The sequence below is a fragment of the Pelodiscus sinensis genome, chromosome 6, assembly GCF_052426305.1.
Source record: "Pelodiscus sinensis isolate ZL-2025 chromosome 6, ASM5242630v1, whole genome shotgun sequence".
NCBI classification, from domain to species: domain Eukaryota; kingdom Metazoa; phylum Chordata; order Testudines; family Trionychidae; genus Pelodiscus; species Pelodiscus sinensis.
In genome coordinates, this window is record NC_143057.1 from 112,105,052 (window position 1) to 112,123,210 (window position 18,159).

The window sequence follows — 18,159 nt, forward strand, 5'->3', positions numbered from 1 at the left end:
CACTTGTGGTAGATTAGAGTGTGCACTAGTGGCCACAGACCTTTCTGTCCCTGTTCCCTACAAGCCCTGTCCCTTCAATCCACCTTGTACCCTCCAGTGTGTCTCTATGCTAATTCTATTTCTCCCCCACCCAAAGCTCATCATTTAACTCTCTCATCCTCCTCCTAGCTCCTCACCATGGACTCCTCACTTAATCAGAGCCAGTTTCTCCTCTGAGGCTCTTCATCCCAGACCCAGTCTCACTGCTTAGCCAGTCCCAATCTCTTCCCTCTAGATTCCCCACACTTACTCTCAATTCATTCTTCTACCTCTTTTCCCCATCACCCAGTATCAGTCTTCCTTTCATTCTTTCACTCAAGATTTGTCCATGAGGAGTCCTTCTCCTCCTCTATATTGTCTGGGGGCCAGCAGAGAGAGCACTGGGAGCACAAGTGAGAGTCTTCTTTCTCTAAGGGCATGTCTACACAGCAGGGCTATGCCAAAATAAGCTATGCAACTTAAGCTACACAATTCACACATACACATATGTCCTGCCAAAATATTCACTTTCTTAGTTTCCTCACCAGAAAACAGGCAGAGAAGTGTAAGAAGGAAAATGAAAGCTCCAAGAAGTTTATAAATTAGGACCCCGCACTCAGGATTAGTTGAAGTGTTTGGGGCCAGCCTAGAACATTAGTTGAAATGACTGTCAGACTGCATAGGTTAGTAAGGGAAACCCAAAGTTATCCTATGAAAGATAGTGGATAATCTGTAAACACAAAACAAAAATCTCAAAAACCTCAAATATGTTGTCATTCATGACTCTGACTGAGTCAAAGTGCAAAACGCTTATCATTAATAACTATATTGCTGGCAGTGCTTTGAAAAATATACTATATTAACAATGAAGCAGAGTATTTTCATATTCAGGACAGAACAGTCATCCAGATTTATCAGCCCATTAACTTTATAAACATAGCATTAGCTGCAGTTTAGGTGTGATGTGGTGAATCTGTAATGAGAAATTCTTTGGGTGGCATTTTATAATTAAATATCTCATGAACCATTTGTAAGGTCAACAGAGATTAATGTGAGATGTCAGGCAAGGTCACTGTGTGAATTTCTAAATAATTCCATATGGACAGAGTAGAAATTTGCAATGAATGGGTATTTTCTAAAATACAGTATAGGATGATACATGTATTTTCATATAATTTTAAGGAGTCTACAATATTAAGTTAACAGGTTGCCACAATAAAGTAATTACTTTTTAATTCACAATTCTGAATCCTTATGGGGGAGAAATATTGTATCTTTTGGCTACACATTGTTTTTCCTCATTTCTTTACCTCTGAAAAATTCACAATATACAACTTCTCTAGAAATATAGCATGAGATATAAAACATACAGGTTAGCCAGGCCATGATATGGTTGGCATCTGCGGTTCCCCCATCTGGCCCTCTGTGGTACTATCCCCCCTACCTCAGTTCATCCTCCCTTCTCCCTTCCCTCCCCCCCAACACTCCAGAGGAAACTCTCCTAGGCAGTAATATTGGGTGTGTCTAGACTACAGGGTTTTGTCGACAAAAGTGGACTTTTGTCGACAAAACTGTACCTGCGTCTACACTACCGCTGAGTTCTGTTGACATAACGTCGACAGAACTCAGCAGTTTTGTCGACGCTGGTAAACCTCATTTTACGAGGCATAACGCCTTCTGTCGACAGAGTTTCTCTCGACAGAAGGTGTTATTGCATGTAAACTGTCCTTTGCATCTACACTACCATGTCGACAAAGCAGCTTGCTTTGTCGACAGAACTGAATGTAGTGTAGACACTCTTTGTCAACAGAAGTTTTGTCGACAGTATCTGTCGACAAAACTTCTGTTGACAAAAGCCTGTAGTCTAGATGTACCCATTGAGAGAGAGACAAAGAGAAAGAGAGAACCAACTAGTGCAAACTTAGAAAACAGTCCTAAGTGCAATCTGAAAAAGAGGATCTTCTACCCGTCCTGGGTATGGTTCCATCCCACTCTACTATAGACTACACTATCAAATGTTAGTCTCAGCAGCCAGCCTTGCTCTTGCAACCCTCCTCAATCATCCTCCAGGCAGGGCTGGATTAAGGGGAGAGCCATCTGGGCAGCTGCCCGGGGTGCCAACCTATGGGGGAGCGCCTGATTGAAGTGGTAAAGGATGCCGTGTGCCTGGGGTCGGGGCCACGCATGTGCTGCGTGCCCGCTGCCCGGAGCACAAGTATAGCTTGGTTCGGCACTGCCTCCAGGCTGTCTTTGGAAGTTAACCTTCACCAGGGCCTATTATAGGAACCAACTACCTTCCTGCAGCTCCCCTCTCCCAATTAAGCTCTCAGAGCCCTTTGTAGGCATCCTAAAAACCCCTTCCCAACCAAGTCTAATAACTAACCAGCCGAGTCTAATAACTATCCCTTGTAGATAAGATGGGGGAGAGGTTAGTAGAAAGGGAAGGTAGCTGCTCCACCATAGTCAAAGCTGAGACCGTGTGCGTGTGGGGGAGGTGCGTTTTGCAGGTCTATCACAGGCAAAGGCTGAATGTAATGAACCAGACTGCAAAATGGGTATTAAATAACAAATATGACAGTCATATTAAAAGAGGAACTCACAAGAAGTGCAGCTTCTAAAGATGCTGGCACATTGAGAGTCTATAGGCCTCCCTACCAAAGCAGCTGTGTAACCTATTCCATGTCTTTTTACTATGAAAATGTTAGAGTATTCTCAGGTTCTGGCTACAGCATAACAGTGTCTGATTGCACAACCTCAGGTATAATAAAGGCCAGGATTCAGTCTAGGAATTGGCAGGACAGCTGCTTTCCTCCTGGACAATGCAGATAAAACTCAGGGCAACTTGTGAGAGCATTCTTATTTGAATTGAAGGGATTCATCTATGGAACAGATTTTCAAAGGAGACTGAGCAAATCCAGTCACATCATCTTAAGGAAATTTTGCAAAACTTTTCTCTTCTGAAAAAACTTTCCTCATAATTGTAAGCTCCCCGTAGAAAATGGAAGTGTGCTTGCACCCAGGAATAGGCACTGTCCTTAAAGAAAGGGAATTTGGAAGGGGAGCTTAATAGTGTTTTAAGAATTCTCTTTGCAATAGAGAAAGTCACCAAATGATCATTATGCAGACTGTCTATCCTCTACCTCATTTTACCCTTATACTTGAAAGCAGAGGAGAAGAAAACTGAAGTTGCCATAAACAAATCAGGAATACTAAATAGGGTGAAAGTTCAGCATTAACAAGTTCACTTAAAGAGGTTTTCTCAGTGCAAGTAGGCTCCTGTAAAAGTAGTACCAGCACTAGTTTGAAATACTGATAACACAAAAGATAGAGGTCATCTGTGAAGCACCAGTTTAGTCCCCAAACTGGCCATAAAGTGTTCTACCTACTTGAATCCTAATAAATGGTGCCAACTTCAGTTCTGAAAGAGTCTTTTCTCACGTTTGGGGTCTCTGCACACAAATGAAGCAAGGGATGAATCCAAGAGTCACAGACTCAGTCTTATGTTGAACAAAGTCTAGAGCTGCACGTGAGCATGACTTTTGGCATCAATGTGTAACAGCTCAGTATGCCAAACAATCATCATGTCATCATTTCCAGGAAGACTGAGTACTATGAATCATTCCATTTAAATCCTTTTCCCCAGGTCTTTTCAAGTAGACATAATGTTTCGGAACCAACATGGAGATAGCCCATAGGGTTACCAGGTGTCCAGTTTTGAACCAGACAGTCCAATATTTGACCTTTCTGTTCGGGAAACAAATTGAGAAAATATAAATGTCCGGTATTTTCTAAATAAGATGTAATGTAGATTGTGATGTAATGTCAAGTGTGTCCGGTATTTTTATTGAAACCATCTGGCAATTCTAATAGCCCTGGATAATAAACTATGCAGCAACTGCAGAAACTATCATAAATTACTTATCTAAGCTAATAGTTAAATGGGAAGGGAGATTATTTTTTGGATAAAATCTTTCATCATGGAACAAAGGTACACACATCTGCAGGTAACCATAGAAAGGAATGAGACAGCTGAGGAACACATGATCTTATAATCTAAAGGTATGGCTAGACTACAGCTTTTTCTGATACTTTTGTTGGAAGAAGCTTTTCTAACATTTGGCCCATCTAGATTAGGCCAAATGTAAAAAAAACCAAACCCATCCTCTTTTGAAAGCCCCCTTCTTCCTCATAGAACAAGAAATACAGGGGCTTCCAAAAGAGTGAATTTGCTCTTCCGCAAAAAAAGCAGAAGAGCAAACTTGTTCCCTGGATGCGGCAGAGTTTTTTCAGGATATCGGAGGTATCCCAACCACTCTCCCCCCTGCAGTCTAGCCATACCCTCGGTTTGAACACTGGAGGCTGTGAGAAGGCACTTACTTACTGCTTTTCTAAAAGGTTCCTGTAGCCTAGCAGTGCTAGAGAGGTTGCAATCCACAAATGAGAGTTTCAAAGAAAATCGATAGTTTTTTTTCACAGTTCTAAAAAACAGAGCTTTATTTAGAACCGCAACATAACTACCAGATAAGTTTTTCAGAGTTTTATACTTTGCTGAGTGCATATGCTCTCTCAATAGGCATTTCTCTTCCTTTTCAACAGCCAACATGGTGGCTTTTCCTTATATGCCTTTGACTTGCAGAGAACCTAGAACAACTGGCTTTTGGTTACTAAAAGTAAGATAATAATTTTCCTGATCTTAGAAGAATTCATAGTATCAATAATGAAAATGGCTCAATTATACATTTTTTGGTAAAAAAGCTTGCTGCAAAACTATCTAGGCAGAAATTAGAATTAGGTTTTAGAGGGGAGGAAAACTCTTATACACATTTTCTCTTAAACAGGATTTCTCTGTTTAACCTCATGTATGCACCTGATACTTTAGCCTCTAAAGGAGAACAACCAGGAGTGAGAGAAATGAAGCAAAAACAGCACATCTTCAGACATGTTACAGTAGACAAAGCCGTGGCGACCTCTGCTGTTAAGTAGGCAGGATGCTGCATTATGAACTGACTGGAGCTTGTCCAGGGTCAGCATTTTCATTTTTAGGTGCAAAGCATAGCAGAAGTACAACCTCAAGGTCACAAATGCATGGATCATTGCAACTAGAATCCCACTTTGAGGACAGTTTCCTGGATAGCTGAACTCCAAAGAAAACATTGCTCAGCACTATAGTTATGCCAGACATCCAGAAGAATGGGAAATCTTGCATGAGCTTGAGGCTGTGCACCACTTTGACATCCTGAGCTAACACTGTGGTTAAAGCACTAGCAACTTCAGTATAATGTTTTCACCTTTGCTACCATCACCTCTTATCTCTCTACTGGACTGTGTTTGAGTCAAAGCACTAGAATGCTTTTTGTTTGTTCATTTTCCATGATTTAAGTCATCATCTTACGGAGGTGAACGAGGTGTACCGGTAGTTCGGATTAGAGAGCCTAATCCAAACTACCTATTCCGTGCCTCGTGTAGCCGCGGGCACGGAGTCCGAACAACCAGGGCTTTAAAAATGGTGGCGCCCGGCAAGATGCAAATGAAGCCCGGGATATTTAAATCCCAGGCTTCATTTGCAACTTCGGTTGCCTACATTAACCACCCTAGTTCGAACTAGGGTGATAGCGTAGACATACCCTTAAAGACTACATTTAACCAGTTAATCAATTAAATGGGATTTTACATCCCTACTAGTGAACAAAAGGCATTGAAACAAAAAACATTGAATAGTTACAATGTGGTAAACAGAACAACACAGGGCACAACACAGAATACTTACAAGTATGTCTTGCCAAAGAATAGTTTGATCCACCACTAGTTAAACCAAACCCCTCAGGAATTTGACTGGAACTGCGTGGTCTTGTCAACAGTTTTGGAGGTTCAATTTCAGCTCCAAATTCTGCTCCAATCACTCCTAACAAGACAATAGCAGTGGCTTGCTTTCGTCTCTCTTCATACGATGTAGATATTTTTTTCATTTGTGGGAGAACAGACAGACAACCTGCAATGAAAAATAAAGAATATTAGAATGACTGGTCAGCAATATTAGAATAGGAAGTCCATCCCAATCAAACTTTACACATTTATGAGAATTTGTCATATTTATTACAAAACTGTAACTGAACATAGATTAGTAGGAAAATGCTAATGAGAGTGGTCAAAAAACATCAAATATATTTCAAATAGGTGGACAAAACTGGCCTTATTTCAAACTCAAGGCACTTGTTTACTCTGCTCACTTCCCCCTACAGCAGGGATGGGCAATAATTTTTGGGGAGGGGCTACTCCAAGATTTTAGAAAGTGGTCAAGGATAGGGTTGCCAGGTGCTTACCATAAGCTTACCAGGTATCTGAGCTTTCTGTTTGGGAAACAAATTGAGAAAACATAAATGTCCAGTATTTTCTAAATAAGATGTAATGTAGATTGTGATGTAATGTCAAGTGTGTCCAGTATTTTTGTTGAAATCATCTGACAAACCTAGTCAAGGGCCACGCTTTTTTGAAGAGGAGATGCAGGGTCTAGAGTGAAAGTGGGGGGCAGAAGGGCGCACAGGGTAAGAGACTGGGGTGCAGGAGATGGTGGGAGGTCCTAGAGGGAGTTTCGGTGAAGGAGGGGGTTGTGAACTGGGTCAGGAGATTGGGGTGTAGGGTCAGGGAGGAAATGGGTGCAGGAGAGGATTCTGGCCTGGGGTGCAAAGTCTGGGAGGGAATTGTGACCTGGGAGAAGGGGGAACGGGGATGAAGACTGCAGAGGGTTTGGGTGCTGACCTGGGGTACAGGGTCTGGGAGAGTGACTGGATGCAGGAGAGGATTCTGGCCTGGGGGAGGAGTATAGATGGGGGTACAGGCTCTGGGAGGGAGTTGAGACCTGGGGCAGGAAGGTGCAGAGGGTTTGGGATGGTGACCTGGGGCAGGGAGTTGGGATGCGGGAGAGGCAGGGGTGCCAAAGGCAGGTTCTGCTTGGGAAGCGCTTACCTAAGGCAGCAGCCCTGCAGCACCCCCAAGGCAGGCCGGGCCCCAGATCACTTCAAATTGCAGGCTTGTTCCCTTCACATGGCGCTCAGCTCCGGGGAAAGGAAAGAGGCTCATGCTGCTCCCATTCCCCCAGACCAATCTCTTAGCTCCTATTAGTCCTGTGGTTCTCAACTGGTGGTCCATGGACCACTGGATGGTAAATTTTTTGGTGGTCCACAGGAACATTGTCCAAAGTCACATGGCATGAGTAGGCGCCGCCGTTAGGCTGTTTTACACCGTGTTCACAAGCACATGGCGTGTTATCCATAGCATCACCTAGGATGCAACCACGTTGTGTTGCCAGTGACTTCCGTCTGAGGCTCGGAGCGTCAGTGTAGCTACCGCCGTCGTGCCGAGTGGTTGCGGTGTCGTTCATCCTGTGCTACATGTGCTGGAGGTGGTCCACGAAAATTTTTTGATTGGCCTGGTGGTCCGCGAACTGAAATGAGTTGAGAACCACTGTATTAGCTGGTTGTTTCCAACCTATAGGAGCTGAGGATTGGGCTGGGGGTGTGGAGATCACATGAAGCCTTCGCCTCCCTGAAGAGCAGAGAGCTGCACAGACTGCAATTTAAACTGCAGCAGCTGTGTGCCTGAGGGTGCCGGCAGGGTGGTGCATGGGCCAGATCCAGTCCCTGGGCCATATTTTGCCCAACCCTGCCCTACAGGAAGATGCGGAGACAGACAATTTTTAGTGACCCCCTATAAGCTGTGCAGTGTTCCCTATAAACTGTGCGCTTTTGCGGCTGCTCAGAAGAAATTAAAATGCCATTCAGCTGATTAGCAGAGCACCCACAAAAGATAGGTTTTGTGTTTCTATTGGTGGTGCACATTTGCACATGCCTCAGTACACACAAAATTTATTCCATGTGTGGTTGCAAAAAAAAAAAATCCGCACATTGATAGAAAAGATTAGAGAGAACATTGGTGACTATTCTTGGTTCCATTTTGCCTCTCAAAGCCCGAATCCAGGCTAAAAGTTTAAGAATGACTTGCACCTTCCTCAATCCTTAGGGCTATTCACAGAAAAGTAGCCTCAGGGGGTAGCTGAGTTAAGTGTGTACAGGATAAACTTAAACACCAATTGGTCTGGTAGCACTTTATAGACTTACAAAACATGTAGATGATATCATGAACTTAGAAAAGCTGTTTTAATATCATAATTCTTCCACGATTGTTCATCGGAAAAGAATGAGAGACTTCTGGGATTCTACAGTTATTAAATTGGTATTTTCTGGAAGATGAATCCTGGATTTGATTCTTATTTACATATGTATTAATCTTATTGAAGACAAACAGATTATCATCACAGAAACAGCCAAGAAACAGACTTTTAAAAATACATATTTTTTCATGTCATTAAAAATTGCCAATTATTTAAGTGATCCTGTTCTTTGCTGATAATTATTTTTAACCAATTGCAACAGTACATGGCACTGTACAAATAATGTCATGATGCTAGTTACAGTATACACAACTGCATACACTGCCTAAAACAAGTGGGAAAGTTTCGCTGAAAAAAATCTGAATATAGTTATTAATAACATCTCACAACTTTATTTTCTTCAAGTACCACAGGATTGCCAAATTTTTTGATTTAGTGAGTAACCACAATTAAAAACCCCAAAAGATAATTCATCTAAAATGTACCTCCTTCATATATTTTGACAACTAAAGTCCAGAGACGCTTATAATAATAACTCATACTAGACTAGTAAATTGACTGGTATATATTTTGCAAAAGGAATGAAGTCTTAGCTCTCCACAGCACTCGGCTGTTAAATCTTTGAGAAGTTAGAAGTAACCACCTGGTTTACCATGGGAATTATCGGGTATGAATAATGAAATGTGAATCAGTGAGAGTCTACTGTATGTTTAGCTTTTCCAGTGAATTTCAAACGACTGAACTGACAAAAGTAAATTATTACTTAAATTTAAACAAGTATAACAACCCATATTAGAATATATTCCCAATACAGGTAACGATGCTGTAGCTATGATCATGATATGCCAGCCAAAGGGAGGGGAAAAAAAATCTAAAACCTTAACATTGCTAAGGGGGGGGGGAGGGGGGAAATCAATAGTCACTGCCTTCCCAGAAAGAATGATGAAAATCAACTATAAACAGACAAAGATATACTTAAACATTGTCATTGTGTATAACTGATTTCACATATACATAACTATGCTATACAAAATACAAATGGTACCTGAGCTTTCTATATCTAAACATATTATCCTTGTATATGTTTTATATAGCATACTTGGAAGAGGAAGCAAATCATGCTCCCCTCCCCCCAGCCCCAGCAAGAAGCATGCTCCATAACAATAGTTCAAAGGAAAGCTCTATTCTGCAGTTGCACTGATTGTTCTGTCAGCTGACCTCTGCAGAAGGGAATTGCTAACCGCTGCCGAGCTCCTTAGCTGACAAATGAATGATCGCAGCTCCATCTATTTTCACTATGGCCGCCTCTAGCCCAGGTGCTCAGACAGAGAGCCCGGTGTGACATCTTAGATCAAGATGAATTGGCACAAACTCCTGATCCAAGATTGTTTTATACCATTTAATTTAGTTTCTTCCCCTGCTTGGATGAGCACAGCTCTGGTTATGGATTTCTATTCTAATGTACTGAAGCAGGCACTGAAAGAAGCCAATGAAGCAGATGCTGGAGCAGGGGACTGCAGGGATACTGATCAATAGGCAAGGCATTGACCCCAGCCGCACAGCCTCTGCAATGGCCACTGCTTAAAGAAAAGAAAAGAAAAGAAAAGAAAAGAAAAGAAAAGAAAAGAAAAGAAAAGAAAAGAAAAGAAAAGAAAAGAAAAGAAAAGAAAAGAAAAGAAAAGAAAAGAAAAGAAACACATGTGCTGCTTCCAGTAGGAAATTAAACAACAGAGGCACTTGGTGAATTCTTGCCCCCACCTTGTTGTTCTTCCTTCTGTTTGATTACAGAAATATTGAATTAACCCTCGATTGCATCATGAATAATATATTTTAAAACAATATACTTAAAATCATAAGCCAAATCCATTAAACCTGTCAAATTTCACCCCTAAACTAACAAGTAATCCATCAACAGGTGCCTTTCCTATAATGCCAGAATTCTGAAATTCAAGTTAAACTATGAATCACCTTAATGCTATATATTTTCACTATATTCTAAGAAATAGGCTATTATGCATTTATCTCACCCTTTATAGATGAAAATTCACGGAATGACATTGCCACTATATTAAGAATATAGGAGTTTAAATCTCAGCCTCTCTTACAACTGCACTTCTCAAAAGTCTCTAGACTGTAAGCATATGACTCTTTGTTAACAAAGCAGTAAATGCTGAGACCAAAACAGGGTGGAGGTAATATAGTTCTGACAATCTCATTAGCAACTCATGGTTCCAAAATAAATTGCGTCTTCTCTGTCACCACTGTATTGTTTTTCTCTTTCAAATGGAAAAAACTACTCTGAGTGAGCACTTGCTTTTGCCCTTACTTTCTTTGAATTATTAGTAGGAACACACAATTAATTGTAATGATTTCCTACAAATAAACTGACAGCCAAATGGGAGATTTTAAAATGAAATGTCTATAAAAGTAGTCCTTTCTACAGTTGCATTTGTCTCATGAAAATTTGGTATTTTCTCACAATGACATGCCTCCATTTAATCATGCTAAAGGGTGACACAGAGATCCATTTTCTTGACAGGACGGTTGATCACCCTATCAGAGTAAGAAAATTAATAACCTCAAATAGCTCTATGTGGAAAAAAGAAGCTACCCTAGTGAAAGGAGAAAATGTTCTACATTTTAAGCCATAAAGATAACATACTTCTATTTATGTGTAATATAGAAAGTGATAGATTTCTTCATTTGCTCAGATTTAGCAAAATGAGCACATACATTACAATTTATTTCAAAACATAAAATCTCTAGTATTGCAACAAAACGAATAAATAACAATTGTCTCTACCAATGCAAGTAAATATGAGCAAATATTTTTCTAAACTGTTTCAATAAAATTATGTATAAAATATTTGAGAAGTTAAAATTGTTTAAAGGGCTGTAAGATATTGATTACTTCATTTAAAAAGCAGTCAGAGTGCAACCATGAGGTCAGGATAAATTTAACAGTTTGAAGCACTTTACTAAATAACTCTAAAGATCATGTTAATTGGCTTTGCACAGTGCTAGGGTAAAATTAATTTTATTTTAGCTTACAATAAAAGGATTAAAAGACATATTAAGTTCTTCAGGTTTAACTGGAATAGGAATCAATGGATTTGAATTAAGGCTAAAGGCAGTTTTATGAGAGATGAACTACTACCAGATACTTTATATCTGCTCTCAGGAACATGTTGATGGTATTCTGCTATTGCATTCAGTATTAAAATCTCAGAACTAGATGCCAGGCTAATGTATTACTATAAGGATAAACCATGAAAACATATGTTGCTAACGTAGTGGATTCCGATCACAGAGTGGATGCCTCTTTTGGTTTGAATTTACCCAGGATGTTTTTCAGCTGTGGCCCCATCAAGTGCTATGACTATACAAAGCTTTTATATAAAGACACCATGGACTATAAACTTGCATATTTTAGCCATTTGTACTGAATTCTACACATGTGAATGTAATCAAGAAGAATTAATCATTATCCATGAACAACTGTATCATAATATTCCTCAATTGAGAAAACGAACATTGAGCTTTCAGCCTGTTTTCCATGGCATATCTTGTCATTTCTAAGAGACATTTCAAGCATGAGTATGTATAATATACATATAAAGTACTTTCTATCAAATAAAACTAGAAATTCACTTCATTTAGCCTCCAAAGAGTTATGATTCCTTATTTCACTGAAATGAATAAAGAAACCCTTACAACTATATACAAATATTTTGAGGGCTTGAAATTTTAGGTATTCATTATATTGTTAGTTTTCTTCTACTGAGTGAACCAAAATTCCTCCACAAACTCACCCTGTAATATTTTAGTATGTTGTTTATTTCTGAACCAGAGAAGATTACAGATGTGTATTATGACCCCTGCTGGACTATAAATGTCCTGCCCATGTATAATAATTTTATATAATAAAGGTGAGCAGTTCAACTAACAAGATCAAGTTTTCTAATGCTAGATCTGAATATCCTGTGTATTTCTTTTCTAAACTAATTATATCAGATTGCCCAATTATAAATCAAAACTAGCTCAAACTTTAAAAGAGTTAACACAATCACTGTCACAAGATTTTACATCACTTTGTCAACACTTAGGCCGTGTCCAGACTCAGGGGTTTTTCGGGAAAAGTAGCCTTTTCCCGAAAAAACTTCCCCTGCGTCCAGACTCAAGCCGCGTTCTTTCGAAATTATTTCGAAAGAACGCGGCTTTTCTTTCGATGGCGGTAAACCTCATTTCACGAGGAAGAACGCCTTCTTTCGAAAGTTCCTCTTTCGAAAGAAGGCGTTCTTCAATGTAAACAGGCCGTCTTCGAAAGAGAGCATCCAGACTCGCTGGGTGCTCTCTTTCGAAAAAGCGGATTTCTCTTTCGAAAGATCCGCCTGCAGTCTAGACGCGATCTTTCGAAAGAGCCTCTTTCGAAAGAAGCCTGCAGTCTAGACATAGCCTTATATATGTCCTAAGTTATATGGGTCGCTTACATATGGATGTCAGAATAAATACAGTCACATTTTTTTAGATGTCACTTACTGCTAAGAGATGTTATAGATTCTACACCACCACTGTTGTAATTATACAGATAAACTTCTACTTTTTAAAGTCCTTTACATTTATATTACAATTGTCTATTGATCCTAGTTTTAGCGCCTCAATGGAGTTTCATCAGGGATAAATTTGATCCCATAAAATCTGTTTAAGGTGCCTATTTCAATGAATCTTTCATGTTGTGCACCAGCTTCTGGGAGGAAATAAAGCTAATAATATATTGGCCTGTGAATGCAACGTATGGTATATCTATAGATTTAGATAAAAATTACAGTAAACTTCCACTGCTGGATGGAATTCTGACACCAAAAATCTGCTAAGATTGAAAATGAGGTTCTATGCGTATTAATTCAGATTCTGTCTCTCTAAATGCTGGAAAAGTGTCACCTCAAAATTGTGCCAAAGGTCATTCTAAGGAAATGTGTAAAGGACATTCAGTGATTTCTTCTCAATTATATATTTTACCCCCAGATACATCTCTGGAAGAAGTTCTCAAATTCCTTTACCATATTTATGTACTACTTGCAGCATTATGAGAAAAGAACAAGGTTTTTGGAAGAAAAAATAATGTAGATGCTAACATAAAGATGTACATGCTTAATGATAATCCAAAACCTCTCACTGTCAAACTAGAAAAATTGTAAAAGAACTGACAGTCAGACAAAAATATCCTTGCTCTGCTGCCAAGATCGGTGAAACTCAGTGTGCTGATCTGCTGACTGAATGCTGGTTATGAAAGTTAAGCTGCCTTTGTGCAATTTTAATTTATGCACCCTTTTTTTGGAGTGGGGTGGAGGGGGGAGGGTGAAGAGGGAGGGAGAGAGAGAAGGAACTAGTTCAATGGTTTGAACCTTTCAACCAATTTCTCTCTTCTTTCAACTTTGAGCACAGAGCAAATGCCTCTTAAAAAGGGCAAAAACTTCTGTGGAGACAGAAATTCCAACACATACTGATGATTTAGAAATTTTCTCTCCCCTACAATTATTTTATCCTGTGGTAAATTATGTGGTATTCCTGGATTTACTTATATAAATATCAGTACAATTAATAGAGAAATAAGACCATTCGTGTGTCCACAGAGATCTCTGCAGAATTCGTTTTCCATACAACTTATGAGGATTTCTTTTTTTTTTATTTCAAATTTTGTATTAAATAATTTGTAGATTGAGTACCACCATAACCTTTAGAATGCAAATCAATAAAAAACTATCTTGAATCTGGACGCTTGACAATTCACAAGAAAAGAGGGAAGAACATCTCATTGACTGTTAATTTGAAGACCAACAATGATGATATATACTATCACTATTATGCATGTCATGACTAACTATAGTAAACATATCTAATGTGGGTATACACATCTCTCATATCCTGACAACGCATCCAAGCAAATCCAAAAGCTCATGCTCTAGGAAAAGGGAAAAAAGGTTAAAGGTTTCAATAGGTAAACTATCCCTTCACTTCCAGTGATTGTCAGTGGAGAGTTCTCCTCCTCTACAGCCACTCAATGCCCTTTCCCAACATTAAGAGACTAGACTGGATTCTCCCTGGAGAAATTCAATGCCAGCCCTTTAAAATTTGGGTCAATTTAAGGTGCTATGTCCTCAGAAACACCTTAATCTGATACCTTCATAGCCCTCCCATATTAAGCTGGCCTGGAGATCGAGACTATGAATTAAACATTGGTCTCATGTGGTAGTTTAATGCACTAACTACAAGGCTACCAGTCTAGTTATTAAACAGTCTTTTAATTATTCATATAATTGAGATACTACCTACTGACCTGAACTATTAAAGTGAAAGAGTAGTTTACTATGTTGTCATTATAATGTGCTGGGCTCCTGTATCACACCTTACCCAGCAGAAATACAGGCACTTCAATTTAAATATCTAGTGGTTTTAATGATTCTCTTTAATATATAGAGGTGACTACAATACTACATATTAGGCCGAGTAGAAATAAAAGGGAAAAAGCAAAAAGTCATGTTTTTCAGAGGAAAAAGCTCTCATTGCACATTTCACCAAGATTTTCTGCAGATTTCTATTTTTTCTCTTGGTAAAATGTACAGTTTCCAGACAGGAGACATGCAGATTTGGATATCTTAAGAGCACTCAAAAAATTAAAAATACGGTTTATGAAATATTAGTTATGAGATCAGGGCAGTGGTATTTTTCCCCCAAAAAAGAAGAGTAATGGAGTGTCAATATTATTATATTACAATATAATATATTTTAAATGTCAATATTTTTTCTATTTCATTTTCCTTTCAAATCATGTAGAATTCTTTTATATTCATAATATAAAATGTACTGAAAATTGAATCTCTTTATTTTACAAGAAACACGCTATGGTTAACAAGAATAGCAATTTATACTAAAAATATTTTGGTATCATTTACAAGATAATTTTTTAAAACGAGATGACTTGCTTTTTTGAAGGTTCCATGATTTGGACAGTGGTAAAACAGGACTGCATAATAAAGCATCTTAAATATAGCACAGAATGTTAAAACCTCTTAAGGTAAAATGAAATGCTGACGAGTACAATAGTGTGTATTCTTTTAAAAAACAATCATGCCATCATTTAAATACTGCAAGAGAACCTGAGAAATGGACAGAAGGCACCTTAATTTAAGTCTCTCCTTTCAAGGGTTCTGTCTCGGAGAGAATGTCTACACTACAGTGCTATTTCGAATTAATTTAATTCGAATTAACTTTATTTGAAATAACGCATCTAGACAAAAACTATTTTGAAATAGCATTTTGCTATTTCGAAATAGAACATCCACACTGAGTGGACCCTGAACCCAAGTTAAGGCTGGCCGGAACCAGTGCCAGCAGGGCATCAGGTTAGGACTTAGTGTGTGGGGCTGCTGCCTGAGGCTAACTGAGCTCCATGCTTAAAGGGACCCTACCCCCACCCCAGATAGACAGTTCTCAGGGTTCCCCGCTTGCTTGTTTACCGTGATGAGGGACAGCAAAGCAGTCCTGTCTAGGAGTGCCCTGATTGCCCACCCGTGGGACACCACAGCACTCAGCCACTTGAAGCCAAAGCTGCCCCTGGGCATGCCGGTGTATCTCATGTGGTCATCGCTGCAGGCTGCCATCCGGGGGGGGGGTCCATCGGGAGACTGTCAGGATCCAGGAGGCCGAGGGAAAGCGTCCACCCCGAGAAGCCCTCAGAGCCACTCTGGTCCTCCCCACCAGGGGCTCGTGCCCCATTCCTCTCTCAAGTCCTTCCACTTACCCCTCCCTAGTCCCCCTTCCTGATGTCGAAAAGACACATATGTTCAAAAATAGAAACTGGGTTCATTGAACAAAACTGGGGGGGGGGCAGATGAACCTCTAGGGAGACTGGGAAAAGAAGGTGGGAGAGGGGAAGAGAGAGGGTGGAAGAGGGGAGGGGGAAACCTGGGAGGGGGGAGCTGGAAGAGGGAAGCAAGGGAAAGATGGGGGAGGGGAAGCTCAGGGCTCGGGGTTAGGGGTCTCGCCAGACCAACCTGACTTTCATGCTAACTTGCTCCTGGGTTCGTATGTGGCCTTTGGTGGCCAGGCTGGCAGCTATCCTGCCATAGACGGCCACATTCCTCCATCTAGTACAGAGATCATGGACATTGGGGGCATCCCCCCGCCAAACCTGAATAAGGACCATGATCTGCACCCTGGACCAGGAAGGCGCCCGTCTTCTCCAGCCCGTCAGGCTCCTGGGAGCTGGCAGACTGCTCCTGGAGAGCGGTGGAGGGCTGGCTGCTAGTGGCTTGTTGACTCATGTTTTCGGGCCACTGGGTCAGGGCCCCAGTGGCCACTGCTGGAAGGCTTGGAGCTGGCACAGACACTGTGGCCAGGGTCTACCCCTTTAATGTCTCTGGGCTGGGAGAGAGGAGAGTAAGCTTTCCTGGTTGTGCCCAGAATGGCCACCAGGGCTCCCTGGGAAGGGTTGGAGGCGCCCCCTATTTCCAATTAAGTGTCTACACAGCACTTAATTCGAAATAGCTATTTCGAATTTGGCATTACTCCTTGTAGAATGAGGTTTACCAAATTCAAAATAAGGGCTTCACTATTTCGAATGTATTTAATAGCAGTTTGCCTGTGTAGATGCTATTATAGTTAATTTGAAATAACTATTTTGAATTAACTTTGTAATGTAGACATACCCTAATAGCACAGACATCCACTAATAAAAAGTATGATCGGAAATCTTAGTATGGGATTAGAATCCATCTATATATCCTTAGGATTCTAGTGAGCTCATTTCGTCTTCTTCATTATGGTCACCTTCAACTACGTGACTGAAAATTTTGATTTATTAATGCTTTAATATTGAAATATTCAAGTTGAAATCTGTTAGCAATTTAAAGAGTCCATAACGAGAATATTTTAAGAATAGCTAACAGCAACCATAAGGATTAAGATACTGATTTTCTGCTGTGTAGCTACTACTATTCTAAGCTGATAATGTGTTTAAATCTACACCAATGAACCCAATACAACAGTGTTTTATTCAAGGTGAGACCAAATAAACCTGTCTGAAGCTTTGAGAAATAGGCTTTGCAGTACTCTTTGAGTCCTAAGTGCCTTTCAGTCAGAGATCTGTCATTAAATAATCATTAGCCATCATTCATTCTTCGTAAAAAGCTTAACATCTAAACTTGTTCAGCATTCACTAAAGTATTAGTATAGACTACCACGTACTAATTAGCACTTAGTGATTTTTTTTCTGTTTAACAACACACAGCATTGTTACAACATACCTTGGAATAATGTGGCTTCACTGTCTACACAGTGTATTCATAGCTTCCAGGTACCCGTGAAGCTGAAATTATTTGTATACTGTCTAGCCAAATTATAATATTACTTGTAATCTTGTATTTACTCATTTATGGTTTGTTGAAACTCTGTCAAATCTTATTGCACATTGTCAGTGTGTCTTAGTATTTTGTAACTGACTTTGCTTTAAACTTAAGATTTAGTGACAGATGAGATTTTAATAATTGTATTAATCTGTCCATGAATTTCTACTGAGATTCATTCTGTGCCTGGATTGTTACAGATAAGGTGCACTTGGAGTTTAACTGTTAAATTATAATGAGGATGTGCTATGTTAATCATAAACTAACTTAGGTTGTTTCTGTCAGACACTGGTTATCCCTAACAAACTTCATCAAAAAAGGATAAAGAATGGTTTTTTTGGTATGTACTAAAACAGCTGATTGTTTTCTATGTGGAAAGTATCTACTCACTTTTAAAATCCAAGATCACAAATTAGTTATTATGCCGTGGAGTGTGTGTGTGTGTGTGTGTGGGAGTGAGAGAGAGAGATCAGTAACTTTAACTGATGATTACATTAGTTAATGTAATTCTGTTAAAACCCATATAATATTTATTTAAAGAGTTAAATTAATGTTCAAGTGCATGTATTT

At 39.7% G+C, this 18,159-nt stretch overlaps 1 protein-coding gene across 4 annotated transcripts in view; it reads right to left on the reverse strand.

Moving 5' to 3' along the window:
• WDR7 (WD repeat domain 7) overlaps positions 1–18,159 on the reverse strand; it is a 350,838-nt gene that overhangs the window by 131,991 nt on the left and 200,688 nt on the right. For all 4 annotated transcript variants that reach the window (XM_014570212.4, XM_075932629.2, XM_006116571.4 and 1 more), the window contains one exon: positions 5,786–6,007. In XM_014570212.4, coding sequence (XP_014425698.3) covers positions 5,786–6,007 — 222 coding nt within the window. The remainder of the gene's footprint in view (positions 1–5,785; positions 6,008–18,159) is intronic.